Source organism: Cheilinus undulatus, linkage group 9 (genome assembly GCF_018320785.1).
Source record: "Cheilinus undulatus linkage group 9, ASM1832078v1, whole genome shotgun sequence".
Lineage (NCBI taxonomy): Eukaryota > Metazoa > Chordata > Actinopteri > Labriformes > Labridae > Cheilinus > Cheilinus undulatus.
The window spans coordinates 40,528,336-40,547,133 of NC_054873.1; the positions used below are offsets into that span (position 1 = coordinate 40,528,336).

General features: G+C 38.3%; 1 protein-coding gene across 9 annotated transcripts in view; it reads right to left on the bottom strand.

The window, feature by feature from the left end:
• mical2b (microtubule associated monooxygenase, calponin and LIM domain containing 2b) overlaps window positions 1-18,798 on the bottom strand; it is a 66,305-nt gene that overhangs the window by 37,985 nt on the left and 9,522 nt on the right. For all 9 annotated transcript variants that reach the window (XM_041796155.1, XM_041796154.1, XM_041796151.1 and 6 more), the window contains exons 2-3: window positions 4,488-4,894; window positions 2,619-2,826 (exon numbers count right to left, since the gene is read on the bottom strand). In XM_041796155.1, coding sequence (XP_041652089.1) covers window positions 2,619-2,826; window positions 4,488-4,751 — 472 coding nt within the window. In that variant the 5' untranslated portion in view covers window positions 4,752-4,894. The remainder of the gene's footprint in view (window positions 1-2,618; window positions 2,827-4,487; window positions 4,895-18,798) is intronic.

Consider the following 18,798-nt stretch of genomic DNA (forward strand, 5'->3'; position numbering starts at 1 on the left):
CTGTAGTGTCAAATAAAAGCAGAAGGACCCAAAAATAAGTTTTAAAATTTAAATCAGCAACTCAGTTAACAGCTGCAGGGCACTGTAAGCGGTTAAACAAATGGAAATGGAAATGTTTTCTCATCGATTTTGCATGTCCATTTTGACAATGATAGAGGCTGTGCCAGAAAACACCTGCTTCATCAAATGCATGAAGGTTTAATTTTCGCAAAAGACATTCTCAAATTGTATATAGTACATTTATAGATTTGATTCTCAGTTATACATATATCCATCTACCCATGACCACATATCCAGGGTTGTGGGGACAGTTCAGCTGTCACTGGGCAAGAGGACACATGTAGGACTAGTTGCTAGTCTATCACAGATTGGTCACACAAAAAAAAACAACTCTTTCCTCAACGACTTTTTTAAATACCATTCCATCCTTTAGGTAAACAAATATTTAAACTGTTTAAAGAGGAATGACTAGCTGACTTAAGTGAAAGTTGTAATAAAAACTAGGGTCCTCTTAGAAAACAGGGTGAAACAATGCCCAAAATAAAAAGAGGAAACCAGGCAGTCCAAACATGAAAAAATGTGAAAAAAATAGGAAGTGTATAATTAAAAAGCCCTTATTAAAAGGAAAATCACTTAAAAAGCCAACATGTTCTAGCCATGTAGGTCTTTATCAGGGCTAATGGACAAACATTTGTGGTGTGGCTGCACCTCTTCATAATGTTGCCAATGCCAATGGCATTTTTCACAGACCAGTGCATAGGAGGATTTTTGTGTTTGTTTCAGGGATAATGTTTGACATTTGCATTTTCCCTCTTTTTGATTGTTTTTGTCATATTTTGTGTCTTTAGTTGTTGTCATGCTTTTCCACTTGTTTCACCTGCCTTGTATTTGTTTTGCTGCCTCTTATTGGTTGTAACTGGTAATGGGTGAGAACACACCATAATGATGTGTGCCCTGGCTGAAGACCTTCACCTGGCTTCTTCTTTCTCTGATTTATGTGACTGCTTGCCATTGGCTGTAGTTTTTGAAGCTGTGCGGCCACACCATAAATGTTTGTCCATTAGCCCTGATGAAGATCTATGTGGCTGAAACATGTTGGATTATTAAATGATTTTCATTTTAATAAAAGGCTTTTAAAGTATATCTTCATCATTTTTTACATCTTTTCATGTTTGGACTGCCTGGTTTCCTCTTTCCATGTTTTTAAAGAGCTAATTTAAGAATTTAAACTTATCATAACTCTACCAATCTCTATACCGGAGTCTTTTATTCATAGAGACGTTTTATTCCCCTCATTATAAAATAGGAGTCATGCAAAAAGGAGAGTTTATCTCTAAAAGGAGATGTCAATATGTGACATAGATGCTTAAACTGTATGGAACAGATGTAGATGCAGAAACACAACTAAGGAGACAAAGTCTGAGGATACAAACTGCAGCAAACAAGATTGCTGAAAATCAACTCTCACAGGTTATAGAGTCACACAGCAAGCAGCCACCCCCTCTATCCCCACCCATCTCACCATGGCCTGTCCTGCAACACTGACAAATATAGAGCAGAAAAGAAAGGATGAATGTTTTTGTGGCCGTTCTCTACAGCAACCATATCGTATTGATTTTTGAAAACACAGACACAATCTACCTTATATAAATGTATGGCTCCCATATGGTTTGCATGTTAACTCATTTAAAACAGGAAGTAAATAATGCAGATGGGGTTTATCATTAGCCTGACACACCAGATGGATCTGGAAAACCTTTGATATACAGCGTTTAGGAATAGGCAGAGCCTTTGAAAAAAAACTTGGAGGGTGACTGGATAACCGTCCTGTCTGTCACATCTTTACAGGCCAATCAGAGCAATAAAACACGTGATGTCGCCGCTACCAAGGTGCGCATGAGCAGCTACCGAGGAAAAAACTCCATATAGAACTACATAACGTGAACCGTCGCAACTGTAGACATGTCAGTACATGACTTTTGTCGTTTTTGAAAAGAAAACAACTAACTGCTGTTCTCACCTGTTGTTCTTTTAACGAGGAAATGTTTTCAAGCTCTGATAAAACCGGTGCTTTAGCAGCATCCATGCTAATGTCTTCCACCATAACGGCACCGGCCTCCTGTTGCTGCTTGCTTACGTCACTACTCCGCTATGCTCAAAAGTATTGTCCCTCCTCGCTGATTGGTCCTGTCACTTTCTAACCGGGCCCAAACGGTTCAGACAGGAGCTTTTGCAAGATGGATTTGCCAGTGAGAAACAAGGAAACAGGTGTGTGCATCCGCTTTGCAAGGTTAGTTTATCATTATGTCCTCTTCAAATGCCAAAAATTAAAGCTTCATAAATATAGCATAATCAAAAAAGTTAAAAATATATAAACTATTAAGAAGCTCTAAAAATTGTTTATGAGGTGACATGATTGCAAATATTTTGTGCATTTAATTTCCTACAATATTTAAACATCATCTAAGATAGCCTCTCATGACCATAAAAGCGGAATCAAATTTTAAGGGAGCTGTTTCCCTGAGAATATCTGACTAAACAAAAGAACAAGGGAAAAGAGAGTCACTACATTTAAGCTTCAATCACTTCTCAGTTCAACATGGGGGTTTCACACTCACTGATGTGGTCGATGGAGCCGGCACAGAACTTTCCATAGAACTTTTTAGCTCCGAGACCCCTGAGGTCATGGATGGTGAAAGGCCAGAGATGAAGCACATTATTCCGGGAGAAGCTGTCTCTCTTCTCAATCAGAACCACCTTGCAACCCAACAGGGCAAGCTCAATGGCTGTCCGTAGACCACATGGACCCCCACCGATGATCAGACACTAAAATGGAGGATAAAGAAAACAGGTCAGAAATTTAAAATATTATAAACAAAAATGCAAACAAAGAGAACCCTACTCAGTGGACAAGAAACTGCATGCAGGATTCATGACACTGTATAGTAGCGTTATAATTTGGTGTGGGCCACATCTTATAGTCTGAGTGGCACCAAAAGAGAGTTCTCATTGAATAAATGTGGTGTTCTATCTGCCTCTGGACTCAAATCATCATCACACTGAAATGTAAACAAAGCTTCATCTAAAAAGTCCCAAGAGTACTCTGGGAAAACAGTTATTCTCCCATTTTATGTCAGTGCTCAGAATTCCATTTTTAAAAAATAACGTTACTGGTAAATCAACTGGCAGACTCTGTGAAAGGATTGTTCTCTCACTTTTAGGAGAACAATTCTTGGCATCTTTCATCTTCCAACAGTACAACATGAAAAACAACTGTTTGAAACTTTTTGTTAAATACAGAACTCAATAAGAGAGCTCCCACCCAGCTATAGTTTCAGACTTTTTTTCACCAAATAGCAGTTTCTCTTAAAAAAATGTGAATAGTTTAGTTGTTATTTTTGGCCAACCCTAAGCCCAACCCAGCTCTGTTAATCTTCTCTCTGCAAGTCTCTGGCCTCTTTTCCCTCTAGACCTCTTATCATTTCCTACAAAAATGAAGTCACTTAAACACCAGACAACACAGGCTGCTTGTTATGCTTAGACATACATGGTCAGGCACTAAAACAGATTAAGGAACAAGTACAGAGGAGAAAAATAAAGAATGTATCTAAATTCTTGCATGTCTTACACTGAGTAAGTTCTGTTCTGCACTGAGACATTAAATACACAGTATTTTTCCATGAGAACAGTTTACCAGTGCCTCTTTTTTGTCTAATAGATCCAATAAAATATTCATTTTTGCAGCATGATTAACTGATTCTTCATGTTTGTTTATTTTTTATTAGTGACAGTTATACAGCAGCATATAAAACTGAGATTCCTTGTGGCAAACTACACTCAAATGGGATCCTGCAAAAAGTAAAGTCACCCATGGAGGAAAAGAAAATCCAAACGAATTAAGACTGTAACTTGGTCAAGTTTTGAATACAAATTTGCATTTTTAATGATCAATTAAAAACCACATTGAGGGTTCTAATCTGTTGTTATTGAGAAATCTGTTATAAAAAGAAAAAGGCATTTGAAAAAAGTATCAAAGGCGACAGGCTTCTTTGATTCCTCTCTCAGAGTTAACTTAAAACTACTTTTCTGAAGAGTAGTAGTGTACACAGTCAGATGAGTTAAATGCATCTCTTTTGAACCAAGTCTACACAGTAACTGTGACCAGGTACCACAGCATTAATCCCAATTATATTACTACTGATAGTTGGCTTTCTTTTTCAATAGCTCCCCCCCCCCTTTAAAAAACAGAAATGACAAATGACATTCAGTTCACAAACAATGAAAGTCCTATTATGACTTATTAGGGTGAGTTCATCAGACAGCTCTGGATTTACAATACCGCCATGCTTTTTGAATACCTCTGCTGTTAAGATGCACAGATGAACGTAATGTATTAATGAACCCCTAGGATACTGAACCAAACAATCTTTTGATCTATTAGCAGCCTCAAACTCTGTTTAAGGTAACTGACAGTCGGTCTTTCTTACCCTGGTGTTTTTGCATGCCTTGTTCTGGTTGTAGACCTTCTGCTGTGCCCTTTTGTCCAGTTTGGTCCAGAGGGCCTTGACCTTCCAAGTGCTGACTGCAGCTTTCAGTGACCTGTAGAAGTTACTGTAGTCAAGAGGATCCAGTTCAAGCTGCCTGCAGAGAATGCTGAAGGCTTGCAGAGTCCCTTTACAGGTGGACGCCTGAACGAAGTTTTCAAAGAGAACACCAGCCTGGGCTGTACGTTCATCTTCTGTCTCACCCATCTTCACTGATACCAAAAAGTGCCCAGTCTCCTCTGACTGTCCGTCTTTTCGTTATCCTCCTGGTTCCTTTCCCTGTCCAATCCTTCCACTCTGTGGGTACAAAGCTTCAGTCATGTGGTGGGTGCTGCCATGCTTACTTTGTTCTGAGAGAAAAAAACATAACAAAATTTTAAACAAGGAAACAATAATCCAGTACCCTTTGTTTGTTCATAGTTACGTGAAGATATCTAGTCAAACTATGATTTCTAAAATAATGAAAACAGAAACAAGACAAGACAGCATATCAAATACAACTGACACATACTTCATAAAGTGCTTAGTGCATTGCCAGTTGTATTTTATGGTAGTATAAATACATACCATATCAAATAACGTATGTTTAATTTTAATTACCCGAAAACAACCAACACATGGATTGAGCTGAAATTTTTTCTACTTATGAAGTACTATTATAATTATTTTGTGAAAATAATTTCATGTTTATATTTGGTTATCTCATTGGTTCCCAACCTGTGGTCAGGGACCCCCTAGGAGGTTCCCAGTATCTCAGGGGGACCCTGACCCCAGGTTGGGGGTGTGAGTCTTTGTCTGCTCTGAGGTTGTAAAAATAAGATTGCCATAAATCTAACAAGATCATGGCAAAAACGTAAGTAGTTTATACAAATATTAGTGGTGTAAAGATAATCCGATATGGATCGGTTAACTGATCTTGCCATCAGCGGTCCGAGTGCATCGGACCACAGAGCCCCACCTTTAAACGAGAGTTCCGTTCGCCATTGGTGCTCACTAGGTAGCTGGATGTGTTTCACCAGTCGTTGCTAAACGTCTTTTAGTTACAGTTCTGCACCTCAGGAAAAAGCCATGTGGACTTTATATGAAGGGAGGATAGCTTTTGAAATGTTTGCCCGTCTGTATGCTTTGGAGAAAAGCGATTAAGAACTATGGCAGCTCATAAATCTCACCTGTTGAGACAGCGGAGCTAAAGTTTAGCTAAGATGCTCACGCTAAACGTAGCACAAACAGACCCAAACATAAACACTTTTCTGAGTTAAAACTCGGAGAAGTCTTCAGTTATCACTGTAACAGCAGTCCCTTTATTTATTTACAACTGCTGTTGGAGTGATTGGTTTGGTGACATAATCAATACATCTGAGCCCACTGATACGATATTAAACAGAGAGGACTTCACTGAGCTGGAGATCAGCTGTTCTCCAGTGAATTATTCAAGAATGAAAACAATCAAGAACAGTCAGATAGACAGAGAAAGGAAATAACCATGATTTGCAACATGTAGACTGAATACTCACATTAAGAGGAATTATGAAAGGAAAAAAATGCATAGAAAGCTGTTTTAATTTGATTGTTTTCAATATTATTTTAACCCCTTGTTCTCCTGTACTAGCAGACACACAGAGCTCTGTCTATCCAAATCTCCTTGTGACTTTAAATTTATTTTAATTTGTGCTTCTTGTGAAAATTTGATATTAGTTTGTACAGTTATTGGGATGCTAATGCTAAGGAAGTTACAAGTACAGAAGGACAAACATGTACCAGTAAGAACTCATTTTAATATTTTTTAATTTTAATATTTTTATATGTCAAAGTAAGACACCTGGGGACCTTGGTGTGATGAAAACTTTCTTTAACAGAATTTCAGAATGTTAGCACAAGAGACCTGGCATTTAGTCTGTTTTATAAATAAGATCAAATAAACTTAGATCATTATGAAACTATCTTGTTTTTCCCTTTTTTGCTGAAGCAAAAAGTCATTTTGATTCTATAATCAGATTGTACTGTATCGAATTAGACCGAACTGAATGGAATCGGATCAGACCAAACCATTCTGTATTTTCATCAGTTGTCAGTGAATCGAATCATAGTCTGTGAATCGAGATTTGAATCGAATCGTCTTGAGAAGGAGAGATTCACACCCCTAAAAAAATATCTTTTGTTGCGATAACCATATGTAGACCTATTTTCTTGGGGTTTTACCCATGAAACAATTCAAACTGATGTCGATTTTTGACAGCAATCTATCACTTTTTAATCTGTGTTGGGGCTCAGATTTTTTTGGATACAAGTAAGAGGGGCTCAAGGGAAAACAAGGTTGAGAACCACTGGGTTATCTGTATCTGATTTGGCAGCCTTTCTGAGGGAAGCTGACAGTCCAGATTTAGATCCTTGATGTGGTATTTTACAGTTGCCAACCAACAGGCTCATGGTTACTCTGTTTCTGTGTTGTGTTTGGATATATTTGATAAGTGGCTTTCAGTGACTGCTGATTCACTTGTTTATGAAAAAAAAAAAAACGTATTAAACTCTCAGAGCTTGGTATATTTTTTACACATAAGTGACATGAACTAGATTTTCTCCACATTTGGCAAGGTCTTGCTAACGTGCTTATTATTGTTATTTTGCAAGTTGATGTGCTCCAGTAAAAACACAGTACATCCCCAAGTATTTTGAACTTCATAATGTTGGCATTTGATTGCAAAATTGCAAGTGTTTTGTTACTTTTAATGACTAACTTTTCTACTTTGCATCATACTGAAACAAAGTCAACCTGCCTGATAAAGTGAAGCCTAATATCCTCTGCAGAGCACAAGGTAATATACTTTGAGGTGGAAAACTCTGAAACCATGTAAATGAGTGCTCTCATTCCAAATGCAAGGAATGTTAGCACGCTACTGGAAATAAACTATAGCGGTCCTTGTGTTTCCTCATATAGTCTGAATGTCAGTGATCTGCATTCTGTATGAGGCCCAGAAGAACATGTACTGCTTGGTCCATTTACCTCCCTATCAAAGAACATATCCCTGCTAACAACAACAAGCCTGCAGGTTCAAACAGTCACTAATTAAGCTTGCATATCTTTTCTCTACAACAAAGATATTTTCCTCTTCTAGCTCAACTGAATGCCTGATAGGATTATGACCGAGTGCACACTTGGAGGGGTTCAGCAGGGTAGTCATGAGGGAAGCTCACACGCTGCAGCTGAAGAAATACAGACAAAGTAGTCAAACTTGAAATTCACAAACAGTAACCAGACAAAAGAGATGCTACAAACTGAAACCCCCACTGGCTAATATTGATGCTACAACACCCAAGCTACCAATCAAAACAAGCGTATAACAAGAAAACACATTCTAAGATTAACAACAACATGCATATATGTAAAGGGCCTGTTTTAAAACTTTTAACCCCCATTTCCTCAAATACGGTATAATCAACATCTTTCCTGTTCTGGATGAACTTTACATTTGCAATGATAAGTGACATTTAACTTCTACTTTGTACTTCAACATTGTTTCTGTTCCCTTTATATGTTTGCACACTGAGGCATCCATAGTACAAACTGGTACTGAAAACATGCCTTTAACAACATGTCACTGACTGCATCAGTCTGCTGTTTGGTGCTGAGAACAGGGAAGCACAGTACTGGATTTCAGATGATATCTGATTTGCAGATATTTATACATTTATTTTAGCTGATACCTACAGGATACAGTTGAAACCAGAAGTTTACATACATTGTATAAAAAGACACATTACCTTTTGTTTTCTCACTGTCTGACATTAAATCAGACTAAACTTTCCTGTTTTAGGTCAGTTAGGATTACCAAAATTATTTTTATTTGCCAAATGCCAGAATAATGAGAGAGAAAAATTTTAGACACATTTTTATCATTTTCTTCAAAGTCAGATGTTTTGTACTTACTAAGATAACTTTGCCTTTATCAGTTTGGATAAGCCTAGATGACGATGTCATGGCTTTGGAAGCTTCTGATATGTTAATTGACAACATCTGAGTTAAACTGAAGCACACCTCAAACACACAGCATCCTTGTGTGACATCACAGGAAAATCCAGAGAAATCAGCTAAGATATCAGGAAAAGAACCGTGGACCTCAACAAGTCTGGAATCCTTGGGTACAATTTCCAGATGCCTCAAGTTATCATGTTCATCTGTTCAAACAATTATATGCAAGCATAACCACCATGGGAATGTCCAGTCATCGTACCCCTCAGGAAGGAGACGGGTTGTCTATCCCAGGGATGAACGAGCTTTGGTGCAAAATGTGCATATCTCCAAAATCCACATAAAAAAGCCAGATTAGAATTTGCAAATGCACACAGGGACAAAAACCTTAATTTTTGGAGACATGTCTTTTGGTCTGATGACACTAAAATTAAACTGTTTGGCTATAATGACCTTCGTTACGTTTGGAGGAAAAAGGGAGCAGTTTGAAAGCCTGACAACACCATCCCTGAGAACTGAGAAGTCCGGTGGTGGCAACATCATGTTGTGGGGGTGTTTTTGCTGCAGGAGGGACTGGTGCACTTCACAAAATAGATGGCATCATGAGGAAAGAATATGATGTAGAAATATTCAGGCATCATCTCAAGACATCAGCCAGGAAGTAAAAGCTTGGGCACAAATGGGTCTTCCAAATGGACAATGACTGCAAACATGCTGCCAAATTAGTTACAAAGTGGTTTAAGGACAACAAAGTGAATGTTTTGAAATCTCTCATCACAAAGCCCTGATCTCAGTCCTCAATCCTCTTGTGAGAAGCTTGTGCAAAGGTACCCACAACATTTAACCCAAGAATAGTGTAAATGCAATAAAACAAAATACTAAGGAAATGCATGTAAACTTCTGACTTTGAGGAAATTTTAAAAAAATCTCTAAAAATTCTCTCTCTCTCATTATTCTGGCATTGGCAAATAGAAATAATTTTGGTAATCCTAACTGACCTAAAACAGGAAAGGTTTAGTCTGATTATGACTGTATGACTGTTATTTATTTTGATATTTACAGCTGACATATTGGTTGTAAACAAGCTTAACAATAACTTTTTTTTGCTCACCAGCTACTGTAGACAGTAGTTTTCCAATGCTAACCCCCCTGAATCGTCACGTCACACTTTTCTTGTTGGAATAACGTTTTATTTGATTAAGGTTGACTACAACATGTTAAAATGTATTTGAACTAGAGCTGCAATTGTTTAAAATGTAAATAATCACTGTACTACAAACTTTAAAGTATTATTTCTCACCCACCCTGGAGGAATCATAACTTGACCAACAAAATTTGTGGTCTAATATGGTGGGCACAAATCTAGCACTTTGCACTTAGGCTGGGGAAAAACTGACCCCTTTCTGTGTAAAACCGGCTCAATGCAGTAAGTATCTACCACTGCAATAGTGTTCACAAACTGGAGGTTACAGCCAAGCCTGGTTAGAACAAAGCACACGATGGGTCTGCAATACATTCAGCCTGCCAAAGTGGTAAGTGGGAGCCACTGCACTACCTGCCACAGCAGAAATCCACCTGCATGTGGCTGGTTGGTTGGTGTTAATATCAAGCCCTGGTTGTAAATATCCACAGAAATTTTCATATCACCCAATACAAACAGTCAACTTTTCAGCTAAGCCTTACATTTGATGATACCAATACAGCCTAATACAGATAATATTGTGCTTTCAAGCAGAAATCCTGTTTTTCAAGTTTTATTTCACTATTTTTCTTTTTTGCTCTTTTTTTAAAGAGAAGCATAAAATATGGAGAAGAGACACTGAGCAGGACATGCGCCAAGAGCCTAAGTTGAACCGAGGATAGATCCAATTTATCCGCTTATCAGAGATCTGATCGTGGTAGTTGCATGTTAGGCAATACATTTAAGTTGTTGCTTCTACGTAAGCAAGCCAAACCAATCTACTGAGGACAGTAATTTAAGGTGTGGATAACTAAAAGCATACCCTAGGGCAGAGGTGTTAAACTCAAGGCCCAGGGGGCCAAATCCGGCCCATGGTACAGTTGTGTCCGGCCCACAAGATCATATAATCTTTTTATTATAACTGGCCCACCAGTATGAGGTCTGCAGATTTCCTCCAGTATAACATGTAAAATTAACCTTGATGATTAAAAAAATTGATCCTTGTTAAATTATAAAAGTAAAGAGTAAAAGAAGTTAGATTAAAAGTCAGGAAGGTGGAAAAAGAAATTAATGTTGTCATTTCATCTTTTCAATTTTGCATCTCCCAATTCTGAGTTAAAGTTAGGATTTCAACTATTTCCATGTTCTGACCTTCAAGATTCACAATTTGAAATTCTAAGTCATGTTTTTACCTTTTAAACTTGTGATTTTGGCTTTCTATCTCATGTATTTGCCTTTTAAAAACATTATTTTGCCTTTAAATTTCATTTTTTGACCTTTTGAACGAATAAGTTTGACATTTTATCTAAGACTTTGAGCCTTTAAACTTAGAATTTTTACTTTTTTTCCATCTCAGAATGATTTTTTATCAGTGTTATTTATATTTTTTCATATTTTACTAATAGTGAAAATGAGGTTGACAGTTTATGTTAAATGTTGACCCTGTTAGGCTCTTAGGTTAGGCCTAAATTCAGAATCCGCGATTGACTTTCACACTCCTCGCCTAAATAGTCCGGCCCTCTGGACGTCTCATTGGAGCAAATCCGGCCCCGGACTCAATATGAATTTGACACCCCTGCCCTAGGGTCTTCCTCCAGTTGGACAAGCCCATCCAACTCACAGGGGATGCTCACTTTGGCTGCTTGCACAATCTCCTTTTGGTGACTACACACAGCTTATCACGTCATGGCTTCCACCCTGGTAATCGATCAGTCTAATCAGTTTGACCATCTCATGCCTCACATTATCATTTTTCTTGAAAAGATCACATGAACTTTGAAGTCCTGATCTCAGGGCAGCAACTCACTCCCAACTGAAAGAGAGGTATTGACTGATGTCATCAGCATCATATGTACCATGACCATGAGAACCTTGGTCTCAGCATTAGAGCTGCTGACACGACATGGCTTGATTTAACATCTTAGCACTCAACTGCAACTGCCTCAGTGACTACTGAAAGTCAACTGTGATTAAGCCAACAAAATCAGGTCACCTGAAAAATGCAGAAATATAAGTCTCACATCCCAAACTGTACACTCCTCATTCCAACTACGCCTTGAGACCCTTTTATAGATATGGTGACAACTTAAGTGGAGTCGATCACCCTTGGGGAAAAAACCCTTTTAGATTGGGAAATCTGACACAGCTGTAACTTACAAGGTGTAGCTTGCAAGGGGACGGTAATCCCTAACTACAGCAGGCTTAAGGAGACATGATTGTAAGCCTTATCCAAGTCCACAAAATACCTTCATATAGTGGGCAAACCTAGATGAACTTCCAACAACCCTGTGATAATGATTTGCATCCCTTCTACAGAATTGCTGGTCCAATTATCAATTTGATTTACCAGAACTAGGGATATTCTGATACCATTTTTTCCTTCTAGATACGATTCCAATACCAAGGTGCTGGGTATCGGCGATACAGAGTACCGATCTGATACCGGTGTGAACTTTCTGGACTTACTGTGCAGACTAGCAAATTATTCTAGACCTATATTTGACTCAGAACATGGCTCAACAAATAGAATCATAATGTACGGCATCTCTGTGACCCTAAAGTGGTTTTCCTGCTGATTATTGAGTTTCACTCCTAAATATTAAAATAACAATAAAACAGGAGGCTGCATCACAGGCTCTCTCTAGCTCTCTCTCCATTATGCTCTATCTGGGCAGCATGACAAGATTATGGAACAGCCTGCCATTGGCTGACAGACCCTCACAAAAGGTAAACAATATGGCAGTTAGCATCACAGCCACTATTCCTTGCTGCTGCAGTGGGTCCTTTGGTTCTTCTTCACCGCTATAAAAAATGGTAGCCTGTGCATGCAGTGCTTTGCGAAAGCAAAGAAGAATTGATTTCTGGTTTATAGCGCTAACATTTAACATGGCTAAATGACACAAAATATAAAGTTGAACCAAACGGTATTAGATCGGTGCACAAACTTGTGTACTCGCTGATACCAATACCTGCATTTTAAGCCGTATCGAACTTATTTCCAATACTGGTATCAGAATCCGAACAACCCTAACCAAGACAATGAAATAAATGCCGATCATGTTTTTTGCCACTGAAACATCTGAGTGAGATCGACCAATCCCACTGTCAATACGATCATATTCTATGTTCTGATATATGTCAGTTGATAAATATTGTGCAACATTTGGTGGGAAGTCAGCCAGGACAAACTCATGTTGTAGCAGGTTATGAGCATCTGAAGGTCCGAAGGACTAAACCACACTCAAAAAGTTGTAGAGGAGCTTCTTGTCTAAGAGTGTCACTGAAGAGCAAACTCTACAGTTCATATTAGTGTGTAATGTGGACACCTTGGAAGTAGATCAATCTCACACCAAGCATACTGCAGATCTCTTTCTGTCAGAGTTAAATTTCTGATTCCTCTGGAAGCCTTCAGGCATAATGCTCACTAATACAGACATGGAACCTGCCGTTTTGAAGGCGCTGAGACAGGGATACAGTTTCCTCGTCTCTTACACAAACATCCTCAGTCACACACACCAACATTATCAAGCAGACTTGAAACATAATCACCTGAAAACCTGTGGATGCACTCTGTATGCAAACAGTGTTTGCATCAGGGCAAGGAAAAGTGCTTGATGCAAAAGGACAACACCTGGTTGGCCCTTTGGATTGTTCCAGGCCACATATCTCCCCTCTCACACGGTCCACTTACCAAGGAACGCACACGTTCTTTTAAGTCCTTGAGTGGCCCAAAGGGGGTCTCAGATCTCTGCTGCCCAACAGTTTGGCTGCACACAGAAGCTTCTCAATTACAATTAACTTCTCTGTAAACACACAACCCCTCTTTCCCACACATACACAAATACACTCAAAGTTATAACCCTTTGACGTTTCTCCCTTTTTCATCTTGCCCTGGATTAAAATTTTCCAAAGCTAAGGTCTTTGTTTCCAGGAATGCTGCAGCCATTCAGCGTCACACTTCAAATGCTGTCATTAAGCAGGATTTGAAGTGTTTACTTGAGTTTTTATGCAAATTAACTGAGTTCAGTGCTGCAAAATGGTTTGATTCCAGCCAATATTTAACCATATCGTACTACCCAGGTGTATCAGTGTGTGAAGAGGATGGAGTGTAACAATAAACTACTTGTGCAAAATAAACCCTGTCCCTCCCTTATCCACATTCATAAATCACAGAAAACCTTGGGACACTGTATATTTTTTTCTATTTTTCCCAAATAGACTCTTGATATCAGGTCAGACAATACTTTCCCTACATCTGTCAGTTTCTGAAAGGTGTTTTAAATAAATGTTGAGTGTACTGATACAAACAGAGCTACAGATCGATGGGAAAGATAAAAACATGTGGATGATGTACTATATATAACCACATCTGGCAGACTGCCTTCTGGAGCCTTGGTACAGGAAGTGGTCAGCTTTGGATATTTTCTCCCCAACTTGTGTCTCTCTTTCTGTGGGAGGATGTGGGGGTTTCCAGTATCTGAAGATATGTTTGCATTTGTTAGCATGTTTCCAACAAAAATGACCAGCAAAACTAATGTGGAAGTTTACATTACTGGACTGGATCATCTGCAACATCTATTTTGGACTTAAAATGTTCCATCTAAAAAGAAGAGCTTTGTGAGAAGCTGCTCTTAATCAAAATGTATGTGAATCATACAACAGAACAAGACTGGGTTAAAACTGTGTTTAATTGTGCTGTCCCTTATGTCTGTGGGTTGAGAATTGAAAGATCCCAAAGGGCAAAAAAAAAAAATCTCAAAAGGTATTTTAGAGGAACATTCTGTCTGTCACATTCATGACGGTCAATCTGGGCGACAAGACAAAATTACATTATCTGCATGTGCTACTCTTTATCTGGCAGGCTACCACTGCCTTAGATTGTTAATGGCAGAGCTTCTCTGTGAATAAAATTGATGCCAAGGCCAGTCGGGAAACGTGCAAAAATATCTTCTCTGCCAAGACAAGCTTTTGTTGTGGCTCTATGCTCTTTTTCTAAAAAGAAATGTGACGCTTTCCTACAGTTACATACATCTGAGCTATATGCTTGCACAGCAGCAGCCACTGGATACACCAGCAAACCCACTCATAACAATCACAAACTCATGCCAAAGCAGACTGGGAGAAGAGCAAAAACACATTTTCTGTTTCAAAAAAAACTTTCAGTGTATTATACATACACAAACACTCAGTAACATTTTAAAACCAACATGAACAAATGTGCAGTGCTCAAAGTGATCTTATACCAAATAGGAATGATCTGGGACCCTAGATGAAGAGATGTGAAAGAAAGCTTCTGATGGAGATTTAAATATTGAATTAAACTTTAATAAAATATAAAACAGAATCATCAATCTTTACATAGAGTGATGACCACAGTAGACTTGATTTAGCACTTCTCCAAATTGGTATTTAAAAAGTTTGACTTGACAAGTAAACACTTCATGACTCCTCATGCTGGCACTTATGGCACAGTAAAGGGTGACATCAAACAAAGTTAATATGTAGAAGAAGAAGGTGACATGAGAATAAGAGGAAGGAAAAGACGTCAGTTGAATGACGTTAGACTGGGTTAAAAAATAACTATTACTCCATGCCACCCCTAGTCCTAACTGAGTTACAGGACTGTACACCCAGAAGCTAAAAGACCTCTAAAGCCTAGAATTCAACGCATCTTAACTGTGTATTAGACATTACGAGGGCAGAAACGTGTTGGATTCCAATTATCCAAGAACTCAATTAAAATGCACCACAGGGAAGTCGAGATCAATAAGTCATAGAGGTCATGTTGGGAAGGTGACTGATAACATTACACAGTGGAATAAGGTTCCCAGTCACCTGAGGCACAGGAACTAAAGCATGCAGGTGACAAGAGGAGGAGGAAAGTGTGTAACCGGACTTCAAGCAAAGAATGGCTTTATCCTAGATGATATCACAAAGTTACAAAATCTATCTGTACCTGGGAGATGTCTTTGGATAAAGGGCCTAAATAAGAGACTGAGTCTCTCTTTTTCAGAGTGCTGCACATGGTTTCTCTTACTTAAACTGTCATCAGGACCTAAAATGTAGCCTATTCCATAATATGTCTTTTTACAGTCAATGAACTTTTGTCTTTTCTGTAAACAAAAATATGAATCAGGGGGACAACAATAAAATTCAAGGCTGAGATAAGGAAAAGTAGTTCAAGATTCCATTTGTTTAGTGATGTCAATCATTTTTAATTTTATAGCATGAACTCTCATACCAGAACCGTCCACCTTGCTATAGAGACCAAAAATTAAACCAATATGAATAAAAAGACATGTCAACATTGAACAAGAACTGAAAGCAAGGAAAAATTCAACAGGCAGAAACCTCAAAAAGAACCTGAGCAGCACAAAAATGCATTTACCAGCAGACAAATCCAAGTACTACACAGCTATGAAGAGAAGTGGATTAGGTGAGGCTTGATGGTGCTTACTATGTGCCCTGTGTGAGTCATGTTGCTTTTCCCAAACTGATAAACTAACAGAGGTGTTACAGGGTTTCTTTTGTTGAGCAGAGACTGAAATTCTATTGGCCTATGTTTTTTCCTTCTTTGAAGCAGACAACAAAATAGACAAAAAGCTGGTCTGTAAGAGATAAACCCTGCTGGGTTGGGTAAGTAATATGAAACTGGATATTAACTTCATTCAAACTCAACAAACAGAGATCACTGATGGATAGCTGCTCAGTTCTCCATTGTGCATTTATTCAACCATCAGAGACAAAGACAGAACCCAAAACATTTTCAATGTTGATTTCATATCCTGATGACAGACTGTGATTAGAATCTGCTGTTAGAAGTCACAGGATTTGCAAAATCAGTTGATCACTTACAGTAAATAAACTTTAGAGTGAAGTGTGCATGTGTGGTTGTCTAAAAATTGAAAAAAAGAGTTCCTGCACAGACAGAGGGGACACCAAAAGAGAGAAAGAGAAGAAGAGCATGTAGTCACGGCTCTACAGGCTTTAGCAGAAGGAGTTTTAGAAGTGCAGAGAGAATTCTGTTGCAAATTCTTTAGTTTTGAAATGTATGGAATTTAAATCTGACCACAGAGTTTGCAGCTTCATTCAAGAGACATGGTGCTGCTGAATGAGATGTTGATTGGCAATAGTATTTTTCTTCTATGAACACATCTTAAATGAACAGCTGGAATTTAGGAAACGAAAGACCTACACCTGTGCTGAATCAGGGACCAAAAGATATTTTCACTGTAGAAAATTTCAATTCTTAAATGGATCACGAACATCTGCCTGTGATTGCTGTACAAAAGAAAACTTCAGTGTCCTTCACACTATTTTTCGGTCAACTTTGATGTTTAGAAGAAACTTATGCCTTCATAAAGACATGGGAACTAAAGCCAACAACAGAAATTTAAAGGCACATCTCTTACTGTTCTTATGGAGAAATTTGTTCTTAAAACCTTCTTACTCAGTTTTTAGGGAGATTCTGACATTCACACAAGTTTTATTTGTGATTTGTTCTCAGCCAAGAACCAAAATCGAAGAAAACTCAAAACATTTAAGCTGAGTGTGATAGCGCGGCTGAAATAAATGTGGGGTAAAAATGAATGGAAGCTAGGCGTGCTAATGTTAGCCTGCTGCTAATAAATGGAGGCTGCAGGCGGAGGCAGCTCTACTCAAATCAGGTAGTGTCTCAAAATATGTTTATCTCAAATCGCCCAAGTCTTGTTTGAAGCTGATGTTTTCATGTTTAATTGATGCTATAACATAACAGGCCAGGATAAGAAGAGCTCGTGAAATGGTTTACTGCAGCTGAAAAAAGATAGTAGCAGTAAAGGTTGCCTTGAACGTTACATATAAACTTGTATATGATCGGTGTTTAGGATCAACAGAGGCTAAAGGGGGAGGCTTCAAAGTGGTGGAGGTGTGTCAAAAACTCCTCTTTGTTTACATTTTCAAGGCTTTGCCCCCCCAAGACACCTAGTGGAAAAAAAATCGCATAGTCCACTTTTAAAGATTCAGTGTTTTATTTTTACTGCATGTTGAGTTATTTCCATCTTTAGACACTTATTCAAAACAATTAAAACTTATCTTCTCATGCATGCATTTATGTTTCTAAATGATGTTCCATCATTTTAAAACATCGGATTTTAGAATGAATGTAAGCTTTGATTAAATCATATTCACTGTGAAAATAAGCATAAATAATAGTTATTATCTACCACTGGGGCTAAATATTATATAGGGACCCAACTGCGGTCAAGACGGCCAACAGGGACGTCGCTATACATCCAATCCATGCCGGAAGTCCCAAGCTGAAGTTTCTTCTTCGTGTTGGACTCAGCTGCCAGTGTCTGTCAGTCTTTTTTGCGCCCAAGCCTAACCCTTGGTGCTGGATCTCAAATATATCACCTTCCCCACTGCCTTAGCCTGAACAAAACCACTCAGGTTTTAATGCCTAAGCCTAACCTTAGACATACGGACTTCCGGTTGAGACTTCCAGTATGGATTGGATGTATGTCGGCCATTTTGTCTGCATCAAGGTACTCTTGAAATATTATAATTAAGCCTTCCTCCACTGGTGTCATCTAGAGCACCACTTCCTCACATGGAAGTCAAGGGGGAAGAAAGGGAAGTAAAGTGGTGTTGGAGCAGGCACCAAAAACATAAAATGCTGAATTCTGAATTTCATCATACTTAATTCTGGAAAGGATTAAAGACAGGTGAAATTAAAAAAAAAATTAAAATATATGGATGGGAAACAAAAGAGAGGTATGAACCACATCTCATCTTTTTCCAAATGAACATCACTGGAGGGAAACTTAAGCTGTTAAATGATGGAAACATTGTTTTTATCCAAGTCTTGTGTGTGAACTGTAAAGGTTCATATTGTTTTAAATGTGTCTCTACAGTACAAAAGTAAACATCTTGTCTGACTGCTAATTTTATATCCATAGTGTAGTAAAGATAAAACACTCCATGTTTAAATCAAAACTGACCTTATTAAAAATCATGTATTTGTAGATGTTAATCAATAATGCAGGGGTGTTATATAACAAAAGGGCATTTAAGCAGAATTAAAATAAGTTTATCTGAGTACTGATAAGTGCATAATTGGAGATTTT